At 30.6% G+C, this 22,819-nt stretch overlaps 2 protein-coding genes across 2 annotated transcripts in view; both read right to left on the minus strand.

The window, feature by feature from the left end:
• Nucleotides 1-14,028: 14,028 nt before the first annotated feature.
• HELRODRAFT_159304 (hypothetical protein) lies at nucleotides 14,029-18,038 on the minus strand (the record flags this gene model as incomplete). Its single annotated transcript, XM_009011189.1, has 4 exons — nucleotides 14,029-14,103; nucleotides 15,546-15,591; nucleotides 15,940-16,039; nucleotides 17,936-18,038. The coding sequence occupies 4 exons, from the start codon at nucleotides 18,036-18,038 to the stop codon at nucleotides 14,029-14,031; spliced, it is 324 nt and encodes a 107-aa protein (XP_009009437.1).
• A 4,334-nt stretch (nucleotides 18,039-22,372) lies between these two features.
• The window catches only part of HELRODRAFT_155593 (hypothetical protein), a gene marked incomplete at both ends in the record, with an annotated part of 1,676 nt that continues 1,229 nt past the window's right edge, over nucleotides 22,373-22,819 (minus strand). Inside the window, 2 exons of the mRNA XM_009011190.1 lie at nucleotides 22,373-22,524; nucleotides 22,597-22,598. Coding sequence (XP_009009438.1) covers nucleotides 22,373-22,524; nucleotides 22,597-22,598 — 154 coding nt within the window. The remainder of the gene's footprint in view (nucleotides 22,525-22,596; nucleotides 22,599-22,819) is intronic.

Raw genomic sequence — 22,819 nt, forward strand, 5'->3', positions numbered from 1 at the left:
AAAAAAACTTTAATAAAATTTGGGATTGATAAAGTTTGGCCTGCTTGCTGAAAGAAAGTTATCATGAAATAACTAGTTTAAACTTTTCAGACTTGAGCGTTCGCCAACAACGCCACAAATGTTTACGTTGTGGGTTACAGTTACATGTATGTAATGCTCTTTAAATTTAATTTCTGTTTTGAAGAGAATTTCAAACTTTCTTGCAATAGTTTCATTTATTTTTTATGTTCTCTTTCTGATAATGACAACAATTGGAGATATATTTTTGTATTCAATTTTGTTAAACATTGAAGAATATATATATAAGAATAATAATAAGAATTTTTTATCTAATTTAATAGTACAGCAAGTACCCGTACAGCAAGTACACGTGACATGTTGTACCGGTTGAGACGAGCTGAATCAAAAGGTTTTGAGTATGAACATGTTTGCTAGAACACTGCTGCCGTAGTGAACTGCTTCTGAAAAATTGAAATTTTCATAATATTTGAAATTTATATTTGTTGGGCCAACATTAACATTACTTTTTTGGACGATTTTCTTTCACAATTATAGCAAAAATATGTTTCTTATTTTTTGTCGAGCAGAAGCAGAATTTCGGTCGATGAAAGAAAAAATGAGAGAGATTAGAGCAGAAGAACAACGAACTAGTTACTAATTAACATAGATTAATATAGCTTATTCAACTAATACTAATATAGTTATATAGTGCATAGTTGCAAACATTTCTTTATTTATTTACAACGCAGCTCTGGCGAGCACTGAGCCGTTTGCAATATCATTCCATGCTTGTAATGAAAATTTTTCGCCCAAAGGCTGCAATATCAACACGGGGTGGGGTACGCAAATATTTTGCACGCACCGCATCATAAGCGCATGGCGTACAATGGTCTTTGAGCTTTGGCACAGATCCTATTCGAAGTTGGTCACCACGCGATAACAACAACGCGAAGCTTCGATTTGTATTACAATTATTTCAAAACATACGCTTGTTATCAATACACCAATCTACATTTTATTGTCAATCATGCACACAGATATTCGTTTATGCACAAGTATATATACACACACTTAACTCTGCACACACACACAGAGAGAGAGAGAAAGAAAGAGACAGACAGACAGACACCCGCTAATAACAGTACATTTTTATACAAAAACTATTATTCAAACCGCAAAACGCATCTCTTAACAGAGCGGCAACTTTAACACGATTAATATATAGGCACGCATGTTCATTTGTGCTATAAATATCCATATTAAAATTACTCATTTGTATGAATGATATATACGTTTACATACATGTGTTTGTGTGTTTATGTGTGTCTTCTATGTATATATATATGTGTGTGTGTGTGTGTGTGTGTGTGTGTGTGTGTGTGTGTGTGTGTGTGTGTGTGTGTGTGTGTGTGTATGGTGTGTGTGTGTGTGTGTGTCTTGTGTAGAAATATTTGAAATAACTCAGGCTCGGCTGGGCCCGGCTTACTATTTTTTTTGTTTGGACTGTTGCGTTGAAATAAAATATATTGAGCGAGCCTATTATAATTATTATTAGTAGTAGTAGTAGTAAGAGTAGTAATTGTTGTTGTTGTTGCTGCTGTTGCTGTTGTTGCTGCTGCTGCTGTTGCTGTTGTTTTTGTTGTTGTTGTTGTTATTGTTGTTGTTGTTGTTTTTGTTGTTGTTGTTGTTTTTGTTGTTGTTATTGTTGTTTTTGTTGTTGTTGTTGATGTTGTTGTTGTTGTTGTAATAATAGTATAATAGTAGTAGTATTTTTCACTATTATTATCGTACGTGTCATAATAGAAGTTATAAATATTATTATAGTTAACAAGAACAATAATGAGGATAATATTAATTACTTTCTCTTTTTAAACATATAAAATGATGGACGTCGAATTTTATATATTGAATTTCACATAAAATATATAATAATTATTTATGTTTTGTTTTAAAAAATTTTCTGGCCTTACATTTTCTTTATTTTAATTTATTTTTGAATAAACATGTTTGCAATTTTAATTGATTGTAATTAATTACTTTTTAATAATAATTCCTTTAAAGAAATGAAATGAAAAAGAAATACGAACCTCGCTTTTTTGCATTCGCATGCAATCTTTGATGCTTCTAATTGGTGGTGGCCAAGTGATTCTCTGTGGGATAATTTAATTTTAAATCATTGAAAAACTTTCAAATTCCATTTCGTTCGCTCTTCTAAGTTGAAAAATATTCAAATTTTTTGAAAATGTTTTTCAAATGCTTTAACATTCAAACCATGATGAAGGTCAACATTCACAAGATAAAATTTTTGCCATTTTAAATTATACTGAGCCTAAAATGTTAAGAAATCCTTCCACTTCTACAAACAAAACCAACAAAAATAATGAAATAGACATCTAAATTATAAAATAAAGATTTTTCATGACATTATTTCAAAACAAAAAAAAAATCAAATGCAAAAAACGAAAATGCGAGAGATCATCAGCTTTTAATTCGTGAAAATAAAGTTGTTCGTGATTTTTATACTTCAATGAAACTTTTATCATATTCTACCATGTGAAATAATATATTATAAACTTAATGTTGGGAGGTTTCAGATTAGTAATATTTGGAAATATGTTTTTAAAATTTTGATCTTTGCGTTAGCATGAAAGAAACTTTTTTTATCTGTAAGCATAATAAATTTACAAAAGCCTTCCAAGCAGCAAAATGAAACAACAAAAGTCTGAAAAACTGGGATTTTTATGTCGTTGATTAGCAACCGAGAAAAATTTAAATTAAAACGAATAAAATTTTATACTTTTTTCTTGCGAATGGCAAATTCGACGTGGAGGAAAAAAAATGGAAAAAGGGAGAAAATATAACATGTGAAAAACCTGATCAAGTTTTAATTTATTCATAGTTATTTGCCGGCTTTGTACTAGAAAGTGCTCTAAATAAAATGTCCTTTTTTTCTTCCCTATTATGGGATATTAATTTTTTTAAACAAAGTTTTGAAAATTTTTGATTCTTTTGAATAATTAAAGTTGTGATCTTTTGTTGAGTAAAAAATAGACGACTGGAACTGAAATTTTATGATTGTAAGGTTAGTTAGTGAGTGAATAAATACAGTCATCAAATTAGAAGCAAAATACACGCGATACTGAACAGACATTTCTTAATAGCAGTTAAACAGTTCAATTAAATTCACTCGATTAATAATTAATTCATTAGTTGATATATGCTTATATTATTATTATTATTAAGTTTGCCTATGGTTTAGTATGTATTATATGAAGTTTCATTTATTTCGTTCATTCGCTTTCGTCTGCCAAATTCTTTAAAAGGAATTTGGCGGCAAGCTATCCAACTAATCGAAAATGAATGAATACATTTATGATTAAATAATTACAGGTAGTTAAGTTAGGTTAGAATTTTGGATTTTATTTAAGGCAGTTCATGCATGTACATTCTATTAAATAGAATTCATTGAATAAATATATTGTTCTCAATAGTTTAATATTGCAAGTTAATTCAGTAGAAAATAAATAACTCGGCCAAAAATGAAATTTAAGCAAACATCTCAAACTGCAAATACGTAAAAATTGACTTATAGTTGTGTAAACAAAAATCATAGCACGGTGTGGCATGTCCACAATGTGAATAAATACGTTTAAGCAAATACGCTAAGGTATGCTGTGATTTTGAGGTATTTTTAGAGAATGAAATTTTTAAAAAGTAATTGCATCGTAAAAATGCTTTTTTCCAGCAAAATAACTTAAACTTTAATAAAAATCTTTTAATTTGGTTCCAGACAACCTGATTTAACAAGTATAATGAGAGTATTTTTAAAGTCTATTAATGAAGTTGTTGGGTGAAATACTTTACTCTAGTATAAATATTTTATTATATTCGAATAATTATATACGCCTCAATATCCTTCTAATATAACTCTCAATGTCTGTTTATGACTATATTTCAACGTAGTTCGTACCGTGCACACGTGTACAGGCAAACACGTGGCATATGAATTTCAATGTTAAATGAAGCGTGAAGCGAATAGTGCAGATAATAATTAGCTCTGTACGTGTGATTAACTAACAAGCACAATACACATCAGACACATACATTTTATGCGCACATAACACGCTATAGTGCAACTAACTTCTCATAAATGTTTTGATGGCTGGTATTCGGTTTCATTTTGGTTAGGAAATTTTAATTTATTTTTTATTTTTTCTATGATATTTTTACGTATTTTGTCATAAAAACTGATGCCGCTTAAAAAAAGATGTGCAATTTTTAAATTCAGCGAAATGATTAACACATCATAACATCGATTGCTATTGAATTAAACAACGACGAACAACTCAAAACATAGTGTGATGAATGATGAATGATTCGAAACATTCGATCGTTTGCAAGTCGTGTTTGTGTAATTGTGTGTGTTTGTATGTTTGTGTATGTGTGTGTGTGTGTTTTGTGTATGTGTGTGTGTGTGCGCGCCGCGTGATCAATCCATGCGATGATCAAACGACATATGATTGATTCACTTGCCAATATTAATATGAAAGAAGTTACAAAATTAATATTCACCGCGATATAAAATCAGTTGTTCGTTTTTTATTAGCAACATTATTATTGTTGTTATTATTAACATAAAAATCAACATCAAAGCAACATTATTATTACTCTATTATTTCATGCTATACTACACAGACCACAAATCCCAACAGCAGAAGATTAATTAATGCGTTGCGTACACACACACACACACACACACAAACATACAAACATACACACACACACACACATGTATATACAACATATACAACCCAAACGTTCCTACATTCAAAGCATGGTAGTATGTATTGAAACCTGAATAACATAAATTATTTTTATTTGATGACACATGTGATATCTTGTGCACACATATATAATCTATTTTATAACATACACTTACATTGTATGTACGTATATAAATTTGTGTGTGTGTGTGCGAGTTAGTGTGTATTTATGTTTGTGTGAGTGTGTGTGTTTGTGAGTGTGTGTATGTTTAATTGTGTTAATTTATTTCGCTTTTTGGTTACCTAATCATGAATAATTTAATATATTGTATACTATAAATGTACAGGTATAACACACAATAAACATAACTATAACAATGACAATAATAATGAAATAACAATAACAACAACAGTAATAAAAATAATAACACAATAATAAAAATAGTAATTAATATTCAGCAGGAAAGTTGTAAGCAATAAAATGTTTATTTAGTACGTTAACTTTTTCGGCTGATCATCTAGTAATATGCACGCTAGTATGAGTGAGTATTTGTGTGTGTTTGTGTGTCTGTGTGTTTTTGTGTCTGTGTGTCTGTGTGTGTGTCTGTGTGTGTACTATACACAACACACTTTTAATGTATTTATTATAAGTAAATGCATAGCTAAGCTACTACTTAAAATACCTCTGTGTGTGTGTGCGTGTGTGTGTGCGCGTGTGTGTCTGAGTGTGTGTCTGCTCGTGTGTGAGTGTGTTTGAGCTTCTCTAACTCTAACTTTGATGCAATATAAAGATGATTAATTTTTATAATCCCATGAAAATGATCCTAGCGTTGACTCGTGTGTCTGTCTGGCGATCCATACGTTTATATTACTGCATTCTATAGACTTATTACATCAATCGTTTCAATAAAAAATTAAACGGTAGACAAAAAAAAAATCAAAAAGAATCAACCTCCCTAGCGGGGAATCGAACCCCGACCGCGGCGGTGAGAGCGCCGAATCCTAACCATTAGACTACTAGGGACTTGTTTTACCCATTATATAAAATAGTCGTTATTGTGAGTTTTATTGAAAAAACTTAGTAAATTTATGAAGAAAAAATAGTGGCAGCGGTGGGATTCGAACCCACGCCCCCGAAGAGACTGGTGCCTTAAACCAGCGCCTTAGACCGCTCGGCCACGCTACCCCAACGATAGCCTTAGTTGATGAAGATTGTTAAAATGAAAAGAATAAGTATCTCACGTTTGATGTTAGTATTAAAATTTAAAATTGTACAATCTTTATTTATTTTGTTCTTCTCAATTTTCTTTCAATGGCCCATCATTCACTGAAGTTCTGATGTTGAGAGTTTATTTTCATTTCATCTCATAAGCACGACAACCTCTGATTTACTTTACTTATTAATTAACATTTGAAAATTGAAATCGAGGTAGAGCGCTGTTAATTCTATCAAAATGATATTAAAATATTTTTATTATTCATCCATTGACTCCTTATTTAATTATTTATTATTGCTTTCATCTAAAGCCAATTAATTCATTCAATCATTCATTCATTCATTCATTCATTCATTCATATATATATTTTTCAGCCAACTTGACTTTGTTTTAACGAACGTTCTTTTGACTATTATTAAATTTTATCAATTTATTATTCATTCATTGTTTCATTCACTCCATCATTTGAGAAGGAATGCTACCGTATGTTTCGTTAATAATGATACCTTCGTATCTATAGAACGTTCACGAACTGAACTCACACACACTATTCACAGACACAAACACACAAGCACACATGTACACATACACGCACACACACAAACACAAACACACACCCGAAGCAATAGTAACAAAGACACCTGTCGGCTGTCAAAAGATAAGCGAATGAATGAGTGAACGAATGAATAAAAGAACAAATAAATGAATAAATGAATGAAAGATGGTTGACTGGTTGACAATGAAGAAGAGAAAGAAGAGATGAGTGAAGAGTCAGAAACATCAGGGGTGCATGGATAATGCATGGAATGATGTGTTTATGATGTTGCTTCACTAACTTAATGATTGTTTTCCTCTCTCTTTCTCTTTTCGCTTTTTCTCTATTTTTTCTTTTCTACTTTCTCTCTCCCCCTCTCTTTCTCAATCTCTCTATTTTGCATTCGTCTCTTCTCTCCGTCATCTTTCCTCTTTTCTGTCCATCGTTAAATATCTTTATTCTTTATTACTTTCATTCACTTCTCTGCTCTTTCCGTCTCGTAAGAATTCTTTTTCTATGCAATTTTTTTTGTTGTTTTGTGTCTTCCCGGCAATCAGTGAAAACATACCAGCACATAAAACATATAATCACGACACGTCTCATTTCTTACGACAAAAATTTAATTTTCAATAAATTTTACTTTATAATGTTTTTTGAAACATCATCTATCATGAGAACCTGAAATAAATTGTTGTGAAAATCTGGTTCGTTCGTTTGCAGATTCGCTTGTACGAATATGTAAATTGTACAATTAAATGTGTACGAACCACTATTGTAGAATGTTCTTACGTGTTGGACCAGGTACAACCATACAAACGTGATATCTCATGTGTTATATAATTAGATACACGAAATACATTGGATGCTTTGAGTTTGTGCAGTGTTTTATTTCAAATAACTTAGTAAAAATTAGAAAAATGTTAATTTAAAAAATGAATTTGGAGACATGTTTTATGAGGTGATTAACAAACGCGCCATTACGTTATTTATTATATTCAAGTTTAAAACATAATTCAACATACAAAATTGTATTTTGTGTGTATCAGTTATCCTTCCATGCAGCGCTAAAACCTAAACAACCACATTGCCTGTCCGCATTGTTTCTGGAATGGAATACTCTATAGAGTCCAGTTGAATCAGTTAATCAATTAATTTGTTGATGGCATTATTTGTGAATAGACGGAATGGTTAAAAAAAGTTTACTTATTACGACAGGAACAAATTTTATTTTCAAAAAATGCGTTGCACGGCAGTACGGCACACACATCAATTGTTTCATTTCAAAGCCACCATGGTAAATCGATTCTCTTTCTTGTGAGTTTTTAAAACTTCGAAGCAGAAACACTGCACCACATACTATTTTTTCAAATTTTTCTGTAGGCATAAACAATAGAATTTTTTCAATTTTTTCAGCAACTTGCAAATATTTTTTCATCCAAAGAAGGAAGTGGAGTCGGTGCGAGGCATTGTTCTCGTTCTTCTCCTCACCCAGCCGTCTTCCATTCCAAGTTACGACACCTCAACGTTCCGTTCATTGTTAACACCTTTAAGTGTAGATTTCAATCTCACAATTCTATTATTTTTGTGCCATTTAATAACAATGTTTAGAAAATTACACAATATATTGACAAAAAATTAAACATTTCGTCATCCATCTTCTTGAGAGACTTGTAATGAAAGCGGTTAATTATAGCGTTCGTAGGAGCAATAAAATATGCAAGCCATTCTGACAGTTGGTGGTATATTTACGATAAGTTGGTTGACTGACTAATCTTGCAGATGCCATTGTTGTTTTACAACCTTCCTGACCATGACGCTAACATCTGTACATCATATCCGAGACCACGTGTCAACAATGAAATTCCTTCACTTGCAGATGCTTATAACTATTGGGCGTGTTTGCCTGTGCGTGTTTGTACATGTGTGCGCGCGTGTGTGTAGATAAAATTAAATTTAAATTGGAGCAGCTTAAATTAATTAATTGAAGAATCCATTACGACATTTTAATTTTTCAAGAAATCTACATTTAAAGATTGTCAGCTCAGTCAGTGTCCATTCAGCGTGTTAGCTCAGATAATGACTATTCAAGGGCAACTATTAGTACTCAGTTCAAAAACATTCTAACAAAAATCATGTAAGACTTTTTAGATTTTTCTTTATATAACCATTCTATTTCACTTTATAAGACAAGCGGTTTGATTGCAAACAAAAATGTTGAATAATGCGGCCAATTTTTTCCTTTGCGAAGGTTAATGAATAAAAATTAAAATCACAAATGTTACAATAAACAAATACGTGAACATCCTCAACGAAATTGACAGCACGTAGAGCCACACTTCATGTCGAAATGTATTTTAAAAGTGTTTTAAAGTTCAAGAACATCTTTTAGAGCTGTCGACAGTGAGGAAGATCATCAGCTGAAGATAGTGTAGTATTATTAGTTTTATTACGCTTAAGATATTGTTAGCAGAGTTTGACTTTGTTGCTCCTTTTTTAGTATCATTTAAATAATAATAATAATATTATTATTATTATTGTTGTTGTTGTTGTTATTATTATTATTATTATTTATAATGACGATTATTAAAAATGATGATGATGATGTTTATCCATCGTCACAGCAAGCTGCTGAAGTGTTCATAAAAAATTTTTCAACAAAATTTTTGTTGATTAGATGTTGCCGAATACGTATTAATTTTTAATCTAAATAATTACATTTCATATCGGAATGTTACTTTCTCTCAATTTGTATTCCTTGTGTTAATTGAGACGTTAGGCTGTTTAAGTGTTTAGAGCACAAAGGAGCAATTTATATTTTTGAGTGTTTTTAATTTTTACGAGCGGAATGGGCAAGAAAGCTGGAAGGTAATGGTCTCCATAATCCCCACATCTGTACGATGGATGTTTTTTTGAACGGTACAAACCATTAAAACATTTTCAAAGAGTATATTAGTTTGGAAAAGAAAAAAAGTTCCCAGCGTTTCAACTGCCTGCCTCTGAAGGTTCAACAGGCACGTTATGGGCGTATGGAGTTGCAATAAAAATTGAGCATGAACTTAATAATTCATGGCTAAAATAAAATTCATAATGATCGAGTAGTCCCCGTTTTAGTTTTGTTGTTGATGAACTAACTTCCATTTTCAGCAAAACAATTTTTACAGTGAAAATATATTTTTATTCATTTCAACGCATTTTCGACTTTAAATAAAAAAAAAGATTGATTTCAGTGTCGTTGCACGCCATGGTGGTGATAATAAATTTGAATAAATGGAAATTTGAAATTCATATCACTGAATCGAAATAGTTACTGATTTGAAATTTCATGTTCACATCGCCTCAACTCAACTTTACAAATTACTTCACTTATTAAGAGTAGCTTCGAAAATGTTTTTTAAGTAATTTAATGTCAGCAATGAAAAATGATATGAATATTTAAGAAGCACTGTATAAAGTGTTTTGTAGCAGGCGCTTAAGTTAATTCAATTAGCAGACATGGCATCTTATGAGGCAGTTGCGAATACGACATCATTATCACCTCTATCATCAAGCTTTTTAAGAATATCTTGAAGAGTTTTATGTAAATGTTACCAAGGCTGTCATCGGATGGAGAGTGTGATGATGATGATGATGATGACGAAAACGATGATGATGATGATGACGATGATGATGATGATGATGACGACAACGATGATGATGACGAAAAGATGATTATGATGGTGATGAGGATGGTAAATAGATGACGATGAGGATAAAAGAGGATAACGATGATAACGTGATGATGGTGATGATGGTAATGACAATGGCATAGAAGGAATTTAAGTTGAAAAAAGTTGTAAAGAAAAAAGTTCACATTTATAAAGATGATAGAAGTTGTGAGTATGATGATGATAAAAATCCTACGCTGATGCAGATGATGATAATGATGATGGTGATGAGTGTGACGATGATGATGATCACAATTATGTTAAAATAAATAAAGAAACGAATTAATAAAATGATAAAAATAATGTCGATAATGGTGGGTATCGATGACGATGATTAAGAAATGATAATGCAAAACATGATGATGATGATGAAGATGATGACGACGACGATAATGATGATGATAACGATCACGATGATGGGGGTGGTGGTGATGTTCTTAACGACGATCGTAATAATGATAATAAAGATGATGACGATACGGATGATGAACGCGTTCAAAATAATGATAGAAGGAGATGATGAATTTACTCTGATGGCTATAAACAAACTATAATGACGATGACAATAATGATGTGAGTGCGAAGAAGTGCTCAACACGCGAAGAGGTATTCAATGAAACTTCTGGCAAAACATGCGACTATTTCCTTCATAACCATAACGCTTATTACAATGTTAATTTATTTATTTCATATATTTACTAATTTATTCATTTATTTAATAATTTATTTCATATACTTATTATTTTTTACGATTAATTAATACTGACGTTAATGATGATTAATTGGCTACAACAATTATCATGTAAATTTTCAGTGGATACAATCATATCACCATTATATGGTAATGACTTCATCATTATTCACCATCAACACATCAGTATTATCATCACATCAACATGTATTTACCGTACTCGCCATCCGTATCAACACGTATTTACCAATATCATTGCCCACGTCACCATGCACTCCCCTCATCATACCACCATCATTTGTTCTTCATCTCCATCATCACCATTGTTTTTCTTTTGTCTAATCTTAGCCGTTCCTCATTATTAAGCAGAGTTCCCAGAATGTTTATCATTCGCTGTCGTGTTTGGAAGTTTTAAATGGAAATATATTTTTTTTAAATCTCAAAATTTGGGTTTGAATTTTTTTTACGCAAATTTGTGTTTTGTTTATTTGATTTTGTTTATTTGATTTTGTTTATTTGATTTTGTTTATTTGATTTTGTTTATTTGATTTTTATTATTTAATATTTATAAGTAAAATGATCAAATTTGTTTTATAACCAATTTATCTGAAAGTGCCGTTAAATTAATTAAGTTTTTAATCCAATGAGGTCAGTTCACTTTGTAGTTCAATGGAATCAACTTAAATTACTATTTTTTTATTTCAAGCAATTTCATCCCTTCCAAGATTTATTTAAATATTTTATTCCGAACATTTGCATGCGAGAATTATATGAAGTTTGTTAAAACTAGAAAAAAAATTAATTATTACATGACAATTTTATCAGATAAACTTTTCTGAGAACTCTAAATAAAGATTTACATTATTTTCTTCAGCTACGCAGGTTCATGTTTCTGGTAAGTTTTGTTTCAATTAATGGTGCATCTACTGACTGAATGAGTTAGATTTTTGGTTTGCGAATGATTTCATTATGCAGAAACTGATTGGAGAACTGCGAAGTATTGAACATTAATTTCTATTGTCAACAATGTACCAGTAAAGAACACAATAATAATATAAAATAAACCAATGAATGACAAATCAAAAAATAAAAAATTTAAATGATTATTCAGAAAAGAATATAAACCCACAAACATACAGACACACGCTCAGATTGACAAACACACAGACAAACAAACAGTCAAACAAGCAGACTGACTGACAAACAAACAGACAGACAGTGAGTCAGACCCGCAGACAAATCAGATGACGAAACATGGACCACCATAATAACTGCCGTTGTCTACTCTACAGCACTTCATTTGATATGAACAAAACATGTTTCAATAAATAACGCTTATGAAAGTTGGTAGAAGTTAATGGTATGTTTGTGGCAGACACGAATCTCAGACAAATTATAAACTGACGTGCATTGACACACTCAAACGAGAACGCACACTAACTCACATATACGCTTAGGAGCTCAGCATTTTTGTTTTTTTATTACCTTTACTGTAAAAATGACGTTCTCACTGGAAATCATCAATTTGCAAAATGAAAAGCAATTTTGGAAACAGGGAAATTTTTTAAAAATAAAAGTGAGAATTGCCGAATCAACTGCTTACCTGACGACAAAACCTGAATAGCCACCAAGCGATCAGTTAATAACACCTCCCCACCTCAACCACTAGTGAAACATTCTTCACATATACAAAACATACATAGACACACATAGACATACAAATACAAGCAGAAAATCGATAAAATTATTTCAAACTTCATTACAGCCTTCTTTCAAAGCTTTCATTCAATATTATGCCATGCCCATGAGGGCGTTGAATGAGACAGGCGTCAGCCAGCACCGTGCTACGAAGGAGGAAAATAACATCTTGTTCGACAACAATTGAGTCTGCAATAACTTCTACATACGTGCATACATACGTGTGTACACATATATACATAAATACAAGCATGCACACACACATACACACATAGGCACAGTACTGTAACCTTGCAATTCACACACGTGTGTTTGCCTTAATGAAAAGAAGGGACGTCAATGCGTATGATAGTTAACAACCTGAAGGCCTACATTACAATCATACGTACGTACTTGCAAAGCAGATGAACCTCTTTACATTACATATACACGTACACGCATACGTATGTATACACACACACACACACACACACATATAAGTATGTATTTGCATGTATATATGTATTGTTATTGCCACATATATAAAGGAGACTCGTTCAGAATGTGTGTTAAATAATGCATGTCCAGAAGAGTGTCTGTAGTTGTAGGAGAAGCATTCGGATTTAGGACCTTAACGAATAGGACCAATTGAATGTATGCATGCACCCAAAACTGCCTACCCACCTACCTATTATTTGAACATTTGTCAACATGTTGTTGTCAACGTGGAAATGTTGTTTTATTAATCAATGTTGTAATTGCTATCTCTTTTTGATGCTATTGTTCGGTTCTTGTTGAGATGCGGAAGCAATGCATACAGGATGAGGATGTAAACAATTGCAATTCGAAACAAAAGACGCACGAGTTCTGTTTTAAAATATTCATCAACCTCAGACACAACTCCATGTTGCTTCGTATGTTGCTTCAGTAGAAAAATCCAATTAAAACATGAAAAAGTTAATTTGAAAAAAAATATTTTTGTGCAGTTTTTCGCTACTTGTTCATGAAACAGGCGAGGCATTGTTCGCCTGAAAATTATCGATTCAAATCACGGAACTTTATAATTGCACTTTATGTTTTATTAATGATCTTATTCTACCCACAGATGATAGGATATATTTTAAGCACATTATGCTTCTCTAGAATGGAGCAAAATTTTTATAAATGGAGATTTAATTAATATTTTTCTGCTGCAATCAGATGAAGTATCTTGTAAATAATAAACCAGTAGCAATATTTTTTAGTCTATAAAGTTTGTTCTCCAGACGATTTAGATACTTTTGTTACATCAAAAATTCTGTTTCTTTTATTGATTTTTTCATTCATTTACTTAAAACATGATATTTGTTTTATCTTTCGTTTTCTATTTGTCTTTCACTTATTTCTTTTCTCTCTCTCTCCCCCCTCACATTTTTCTTATTTTAAATTAGTTCTACTTTACTTACTTAAATCTTTGCAGCACAGTGGTGGATCTGCGGGCCATGCTCTCGCCATGAGCGCTACCATTATTGAAAGTCTGTAAAATATGTATTGTATGTAGGAAATCGACAAAAAATTGTCGTGATAGCAAAAAACAGACCGCCAGCTTAGTTTACAGCTGCACTACCACAAATATGGTTAGTCTCTTGGCCCAGCGTCAAATTTTCAAAATTTTGCCCCTTCCCCGCCAAAGATGCGCCCCTGCTGCAGAATAAAATAGAGTCAAACGAGACATAAAGAAAAAATGAGAGAAAGAGAGAAAGAGAAAGGTAGAGGGAGAGAAAGGTAGAGGGAGAGAATATGTACCTAAACGTAATTAACAAAGTGAATTATCGAGTCAGTGAATTATCAAGTGTGAATTAAAGGTTGAATGAATAAATGATGGAACAGAAGCGAGTATTAAAACGAGTTTTTGATTTTGTAATTTGTTGAATGAAACGTAGAGTAACAAATAAAATATAAATAAAAAAACTAATGAAAGAATGAATGATTGAATTAATGAATTAATTCATTAATTATAATAGATTAACTAATTTATTAATTGATAAACGAACAAACCAATGAATAAATGAACGGATGAATAAATAAAATTACTTAAGTATGAATAAATGAATGAATGAACAAATCAACGGATGAATGAAAGCAAATATAATAAAGCCAACGACGAACAGCATTCTACAAGCAAGCAAGTACCTTGATATCTTCAAATAGTTTTACAAACTCATTCAACATTAGCTTCTGTTACACCTTGCATTCCTTCACTCATTCACTTGCTCATTCATTCATTCGTTCGTTCATTCATTCATTCATTCATTTATTTATTCATTCAGCTCAGTCCGCACAAAGATTGAAATCTTGATAGGAATTTAAGGGTTGTGAGAATTTAACTGTGAAAATAATTTCTCATCGAGGCACAGCAAATTTGTTCATAATTATTTATTCATACTTTAATTTATAATTAATATATAATATACGATACACAGATGAATGAATTCATTTGGAATTTGTAATCTCAAAAAGCTGTTTACATTCAAATTTTATACTGGGTTATTTTTGCATAATTAACGTGCGTTGCAATAAAACGACAACAAGGTATTATAATTCATGTTGAGCTGCACGATACGTACGTAATTCAATAAGCAGCTTGTAGATTGAATGTTAATAATGACGAAGGAGTAAATGTTTTTGTTCTTTTCTGTTTGTCATTTTGAATACGCCTATGAATATGAATGAAATAATCTGCATTTTTTGACTAGGTGTATGGGCGTCATTCCTGTGTTCAACCTTTTAACTTTTTTGTTAAAAAATTAACACAAAGTATTTTCGTCCACGTATATCATTTATAAAGTTTTGCTTTTTTAATTTTGTGGTTTGTTTAAATAAAAAGTTTTTTTTATTTAAAAAGAGTAAATACTCTTTTTCAGATGAAACAAAAAATTAAATGAATGCTCGAAAAAAATTCAACGTCAAAAGACATACCTTGATTTCGCTGAATTTGAGCAGGTCAATGAAGAATATGTGATTTCTGAAAGTTAAAATTTAAAAAAATGTTTTGAAAATTATTTTTTCAATAAAAAATTCAATTTTGTTATTAAAAAATTTGATAATAATAACGTAGAAATATGAAAAATAATTTTTGCAAGCTTGATAATTTCATTAATATTCAACAACTTTAATTTAAATTTCATGAAACGTCAATTTAATTTTATTTTCAATTCATTTAAAAAAGTTTATATCTATTCAACATATAAAAGAAATCAACGATGGATGATAAAACCACACAAAAAGACAAACAAACAAACAAACAAACGAACGAATGAACGAGCATAAACTGAAACGCCAATAAAGAAGTTGATCATTAAAGATACCTCACCTGGCCCCAACAAGCATCTGATCGTTGTCGAAAAGAATGTTGTAGAAGAAGTCAGGCTGGGTTTTGTTGCCTCTAAACTGTTGCCCTTCCACGTTTTTCACTGTGGTAAGCATTTTTATATGAAATTATAAAATAACAATAATACTTTGGTTTGTTGATTCATAACTTTAAAAGTTGCAAACGAGTTGCACTCAAGCACTATTGTTATGTTTTAAAATCTAAGTCAAAAAGAACTCATTAACACAACACAACCATTGAGTCAAACAAACATTGAAATAAACGAACAAGTAAGTATAAATTGAAATGCAATGTTGGATTATAGTGACACTAAAATAAACATTTCGCAACAATGAGCTGTTTGTGCGCCATAGCATTACCAATAACAGACGTTTAAAATAATTTATGACGAAAATTTTTTAATATTATAATAAAAATGAGTAATAATATAAACAGCGCTGGCTACATAAACACCAAATATTTTCAAACGTTAAACAACTCATTAAAGAAAGTAAAATGCTTTTTATCTTTTTAGCGCACTTGTTTGTAGAAATTAAATTATAAACAAATTTGATGAAAGTGTCGACCAATAAATCAAGCTTTGCAATGAAATTAAAGTCCGACCTGACAATGATGAATGCCATCTGCTGATACATCGCCAATCAACATTATCAAATGAAATTTTTGCACCCGCTGAGAAATTGCTTGCAATTTACTAAATCAAAAATGGAACGCCCATATATACGCCATATACAGCTATATTAATACGCAAACGTTTTGTGATATATCTACCGCTAGATCGTGAATCGTTGAATAACTCGGCAAGTCATCACTGAAGGAACAATATAAATAACTAAACATACCTCAGTTTATGTAATAAAAAAAGCAAAACAGCCTCATTTATACTATTTGCCTTTTGTTTTGCAGCACAGTGTGTACGTTGATTAATTACCATCATTCATAGCAGGCTTTAAGAACTTATCTGGAATATGCCATGAATCATTTTCATGTGTACGTTGAAAAACTTATTTATTTTTTCGACACATCTTTCAAAAACTTTGAAGAGCGTTTGTAAAAATTGTATATTGTTACCGCGATATGATTGATCATCGTGAAAAAGTGGTTATCTTTCAAAATAATAAATAAATAAAGAGCCAAATAATGCATTATTGGAGCTATTTAATTTCATATTATGCATCGTTGAAATATTTTGTTAGTGAATTTTGTAACTGTGCATTGCTAAACAATGATCTGGCGATGCATAATCTTTGAGCCGACCGGATTCATAATTCAAAACCAGCTATTGTAAAAAAAACTTTTCAATTCTCATCTTAAAACTTAAAAAATAACAAAATTTTCAATATGCCAGAAAAAAAGGTCAGATATCAATGAATAATGTGAGCCTTTACGAGAGTAGAGATTCATGTGATGATATTTACAGACTATAAAAGCGCGGAGAATAAATTTTAAATACAGTTCACGTAACAAACTAATGCACATTATTGTTCTCATGCAAAAAAGAAACTTTTCCACCCGCAGATTGCAAATGAGTTCCATTGTGGAAGTAAAAGCTTTTAAAATGGACAAACGCGGACTGCATTGCTTATGACATTGCATATGCCTTTCCAGCTTTCTTTTCATGCTAAACTTTCATTAAAAATCAATAAAATAATATTTTCAATGCTGGTTACGTTGGCGAAATTGCTTCACAATTAATTTACAATGCATTTATTTTCAACATCAAATAATAATGTCATAATAATGTCTTTTAGTGTAATAACTTTGACATGATACAATTTTCAAATTTAAAACAATTTGCGATGTTGTTAACACATTTTATATAGAAGTTGTTGGAAAAATATAAGATTGTAATCAGATGCTAATAGAGATAAATTTATTGAAAAAATTTAATTTAATAAAATCATCCAAAAAAAGTCACACGAGCAATTATTTAATTAAAATGCATCGACTTTGAACTGAAGACGAAAGGAGAACTAACGTTTGAATGCCGTCAGTTCGTGCATCCCACTTCCTGGATAAAATGCGGAAGCAAAAGAAAAGTGGATGAAACAAAATATCGCTGGAACATTACATTTTTCCATTTTTTATATTCGCTATCCGTTTCAAATTTCCAAATTTATTTCAATTTTTAAAGATATTTATTTACAAACATTGACATTAAAAAATCATTTTAATCCTTCATTCAAAAGAAGAAACGAAAGAGAAAAAATATAAACTCCTCCGAAAACTACACTACGGAAACCTGAAAGAAAATAGTTACATGTCACACTACATTACAGTCAACACGCTAAATAACTGTTGGTGCAACAATACGACTCTCTTATTATATCTCAATCTCATTATACTGCACAACGGTACATATGTAATACATGCTTATATGCATTGTATTTCTATATTTTATATATATATATATATATATATATATATATTATATATATATATATATATATATATTTGTACGTTTCATAAATAATATTCAATTAAATTATTTCCTATCATCTACCTTTTTTTTTCAAAAAATGTTTCAAACTTCACTTCATGTTGATTACTTTTTAATACGTTCATGTGTATTTTTTGCTTGTTTTAATATTACGATCTCCATATGCATCACCTGGTTATGGCAATTATACAAACATTAATCCATTTCGGCAGATGATAAACATTCAGAGGCTGGTAGTATTGAACTACTTTTCGGATCATCCATATAACGATCACATATTTTAAATAATCGTTTAGTTGTTGAATATCCAACAGACTATAATTTTATTTTTTAACAAAAATTGCATATAAATAAATAAATAAATATATATATATATATATATATATAATTAAATGAAAAATTATGTATATACATAAATAAATAAAAATAAATCGAATATATATATACATACAAATACACTATATGCTATGCTATTTATACTATAAAACTTTAATTTAGCTTGAAATTGTCGTATGTGCAATTATTTATAAAAACCATTAATTATACTAATAACGCCAACTAAAAGGAATGGAATACACCATAGAGAGTTATTACCTTCTCTAATGATGCCCGTCTACGCCGAATGAACAAATTTTATTAAGAATATTAAAATGTCTGCCAAATGATTTTGTACATCATCCTAATAAATTAAATGTAATTGAAAATCTATCGTATGAAAATAATGTTGAATTGTATGATTTCTTAATAAATATAAATTCCACTTTAATTTTTAGGCCACATTACAGCAACACAACCTGCAACTGAATTGTCTTCATTCGTACAAAAACTTAAAAAGCTATTAAACAGTTAAGGATAACTGATTAAACTTAACTTATAAAAAACATATTAAAAGCTTATGCTGACAAGCAATATCAGTTTTATAATTTGTAGGTGTTTGAAAATTTGTTAAAAAAACCAGTTATTTTGAACGTTCTTGGAGTAAAAAATTTGGATCAAACTCTACCAGTATTTTAAAGTTACTCCACCCTCCATACTAAAAAATACTCAATTCTATTGATTAATCCGTTTTATAATCTACCTGCATCATTCAAGAAAAACCCAATCAATTATGCAAACCACAATTTTATTGAATACCTCATGTACCTACAAACCCAATGCCATATTAATTATCCTATATTATAAACTTTGCTATTCTATTAACCCAAATCTATAATGTACCCTGATCTATAAAACCCACACTTTGTAAGCCTCCTCATTCCGTAACTTACCCATTTGGACGGCTGTATTCCAAGTCAGCGCGCAGTAAAAGCAATGCCAGGCATCCCATTCTTACCTTGTGTGCTAGTACGTCAAAAAAATTATGCGAAATGAAATTTTGCGAAATATGCATAACTACTCAAATTTGTATTTCATGCATTAAAAACCCGAACGAATAATTGTAGCATGGATGCACCGTAACGTTCTAGTCTGATGAACGAAGCCATATGCAATTTAATGGAAGGCTCAAAATGATACATACAATTAGAAATGTCAATTGTTTATGAAAAAACTCGATTAATGAGCTTTTGCATCACAATAACTCATTTATCTGCCCAGCTACCGCTACGCCTTACTGTAAGCTGGCAATAATTAAAGTTTTTAAAATATATCTTTCACAGAAATGAATATGTTGTAAATCGTAAAACAACTATCAACTAATTTTTAACAGAAGTTTCGTTAGAAAAAGGAAATAATAAAATGGTATAGTACAGAGTATGTAAATTGTTTTGAAATACGGCAAAATAGTTTTCACTGTATTATGAGTGATTTACATGTTGAATCTGTTGAAGTTCCGCAAAAATGAATTTTTTCTGTTTCTTTTACATACCACGAAAGGTTTTTATGCCTTTGTTGATGATATTCAGCTGGTTGCCAGTCTTCTCTACAAACTCCTTTCATGGGTAGGTAGAAATGAGAGTCCTTGTATAAAATTTTACTCAAAAAAGTTAAAAAGAACCAACGCTTTAAATATACTTATGAAGTTACGATTAGCATGGCTTGCGCGTAGTAGTAGTGCGGTAAGTAGCTAGTTGATGCACAGCAATCAGATCAACAAACTCAAGAATTTCAACAATATGGACACGTATGTTCATCATCTTTATAATTTTCAGTATAAATAGTTCTTTGTTAAAAATAAACGATGCAAATTTGTATCCTACGACCAGGGAGTGTTTCGTTACATTACATAGATACCTATATTTCGTAACAGGACAACCAGTTTAAGACAAAAAACTCATTATTTACTACCAAACTTGATCGACTCTTTGTTCTTCGCAAATTCTTTTAAAATTTTGCAGTTGTGGGCGGAATAATTTGGCCTTAAGTCTGCGCGCAACCGATCATCTTCTTAACGTTTATATATCAGTGTATAATGTTTATATCGTTATATAATGCTTATATATACAGAGAAAGTAAAATTAATTGAAAATTTTTTGTTTTAGTCATTAAAAATATTTTTATTCATTTAATTTTGTTCTTTGTATAGGTGAACGCTAATGATTGTAAAAAGCGACTAATGAATGTTCAATAATAAGAATAATTTAATGTAAACTTACTTAATATTTGTAAGCCGTTAAATTGTTATTTCTTAGCGTAAACAATAAAGAAAGGATTGTTAAACCAAAACCATCAACATTTTGGCAAGCAAACTCATCCAACATTAAAAGACCATAAATGTTTGCTAACAGACGGAGAAAAACATGCAGCAAAGTTTCAAAGGTTTTGCTTGTTAAACTAACATGGTAATAAAATAAAATTTCAAGATTTAATAAATAGCGTTCTATAGAGTAATAAGCGACATTTAGAATTCTAAATAAGAGTAAGGTATCCCTAAGCACATCCACATACATTTGGCGGGCTAAAAAATAACTAAAATTTGAAAAAAATATTTTTAACAGTTTTGATATCGAATTTACTTTTCTTTGATTTTTGAAAAAGTAAAATAAGAATCTCGTCTTAGAGTACTTTGAGCGAGATTTTGCTCTTCTTTATTATTTCTTTCAATAAATTGAGTCACATTTTGCGTAACTCCCATGTTAAATATATAAACGGTAGGTAGTTTAATAAAAACAAATTACATAAAACACATTCCCGTCGTACAATATTCTTAATCGTCAACATGTATTTAAGACAAATGATGGCTTGGCTGATGTTATTCATCACTTTGCTTTTGCCTCTTTATTACCTAATGATTACAGAAAAACATGTTACTCAAAAGAATAGCGCACTAAAAGATAATGCAAGCATCCATGTCAATTACTCAACTGAACCTTTGAAATATTTCCACAAGCATGTGATTGCCAACCAGACACCCTTCATTTATTCGAATATTAACGAAAATCACGTTTTCATCAAACCGCCAGATCCTTTGGACTACATAGAAAACTTAGAGAAAGGTAAGCACTTCCACAGATATTTGGCGGGCTACTTGCTGGACAGCTTCTACAACTTCATGGTTATTTGCCTAATTGTTGTATACATGCAACTTATAATGACGGCGTGGTCCTTTACTAGTAAGATAGTTGTGTTTCGTTGTATCTTTTGCATACCTTGTTATATATCATCGTGCTGTGTGAGTAACAAGACAAATAATGAAAAATACCAGTCTAGCGCAATTAGATTAAAAATCTTGAGAAAATCATCATTTGTGCAAGACAATAAAATTTATTATGTTTAAATTTTAATTTCATAAAATCAATTTCACTTTTAATTTGATTCAGTTTATCAATTTTTTGGCCAAGAAAATAAAACAGGAAATAAATATTGTTATTTTTCATCTATAAATTCAATAAAAACTCAAAGTCAAATTTGAAGTTGACAAAAAAAACTATTTTTGAGAAATTCATGGCAAATTGCTTGCTTAGCAGTCAATCTTTGAGAAAGATCATAACGCAACAAGCCCTAAAATAGAAATAAGGGATGTTAATTTTAATTAAGTTAAAATGTTAATAAAATTACATTCAGGAAGTTTAGTGCTTCTGTACCAATATTGAAAAATTGTCTAAGATTTAATGGCTTCCATTTTGGGAAATTGAAATTGTATTCTGGCATTTGTGTTACTCCTCTCCATGTATTTTCATCTGGAGTACCTGACGTTTTTTTAGAAAGTTATTTTGTGATAGGACATCTCATTTCCATTAGGTACAAAAAAAGCTTTAGACATCTTTTTAATGATTTTTTAAAATTTAACTTCAGCAAAATCACATCAGCTTATTATCAAAACTTCATCTACTTATTAGTTGTTCTATCTTTTTGCTAGATTCACATTGTTATTTGATTGGAAATAAGTTTTCGTCAATTTAAAACAATGCCAATCAAATAGTTATAGGTACCTAAAATATTGAATATTTTAAAAAGCTGATCAATCTGTGAGTTTCCTTTAAA

The sequence above is a fragment of the Helobdella robusta genome (assembly GCF_000326865.2).
Source record: "Helobdella robusta unplaced genomic scaffold HELROscaffold_1, whole genome shotgun sequence".
NCBI classification, from domain to species: Eukaryota; Metazoa; Annelida; class Clitellata; order Rhynchobdellida; family Glossiphoniidae; genus Helobdella; species Helobdella robusta.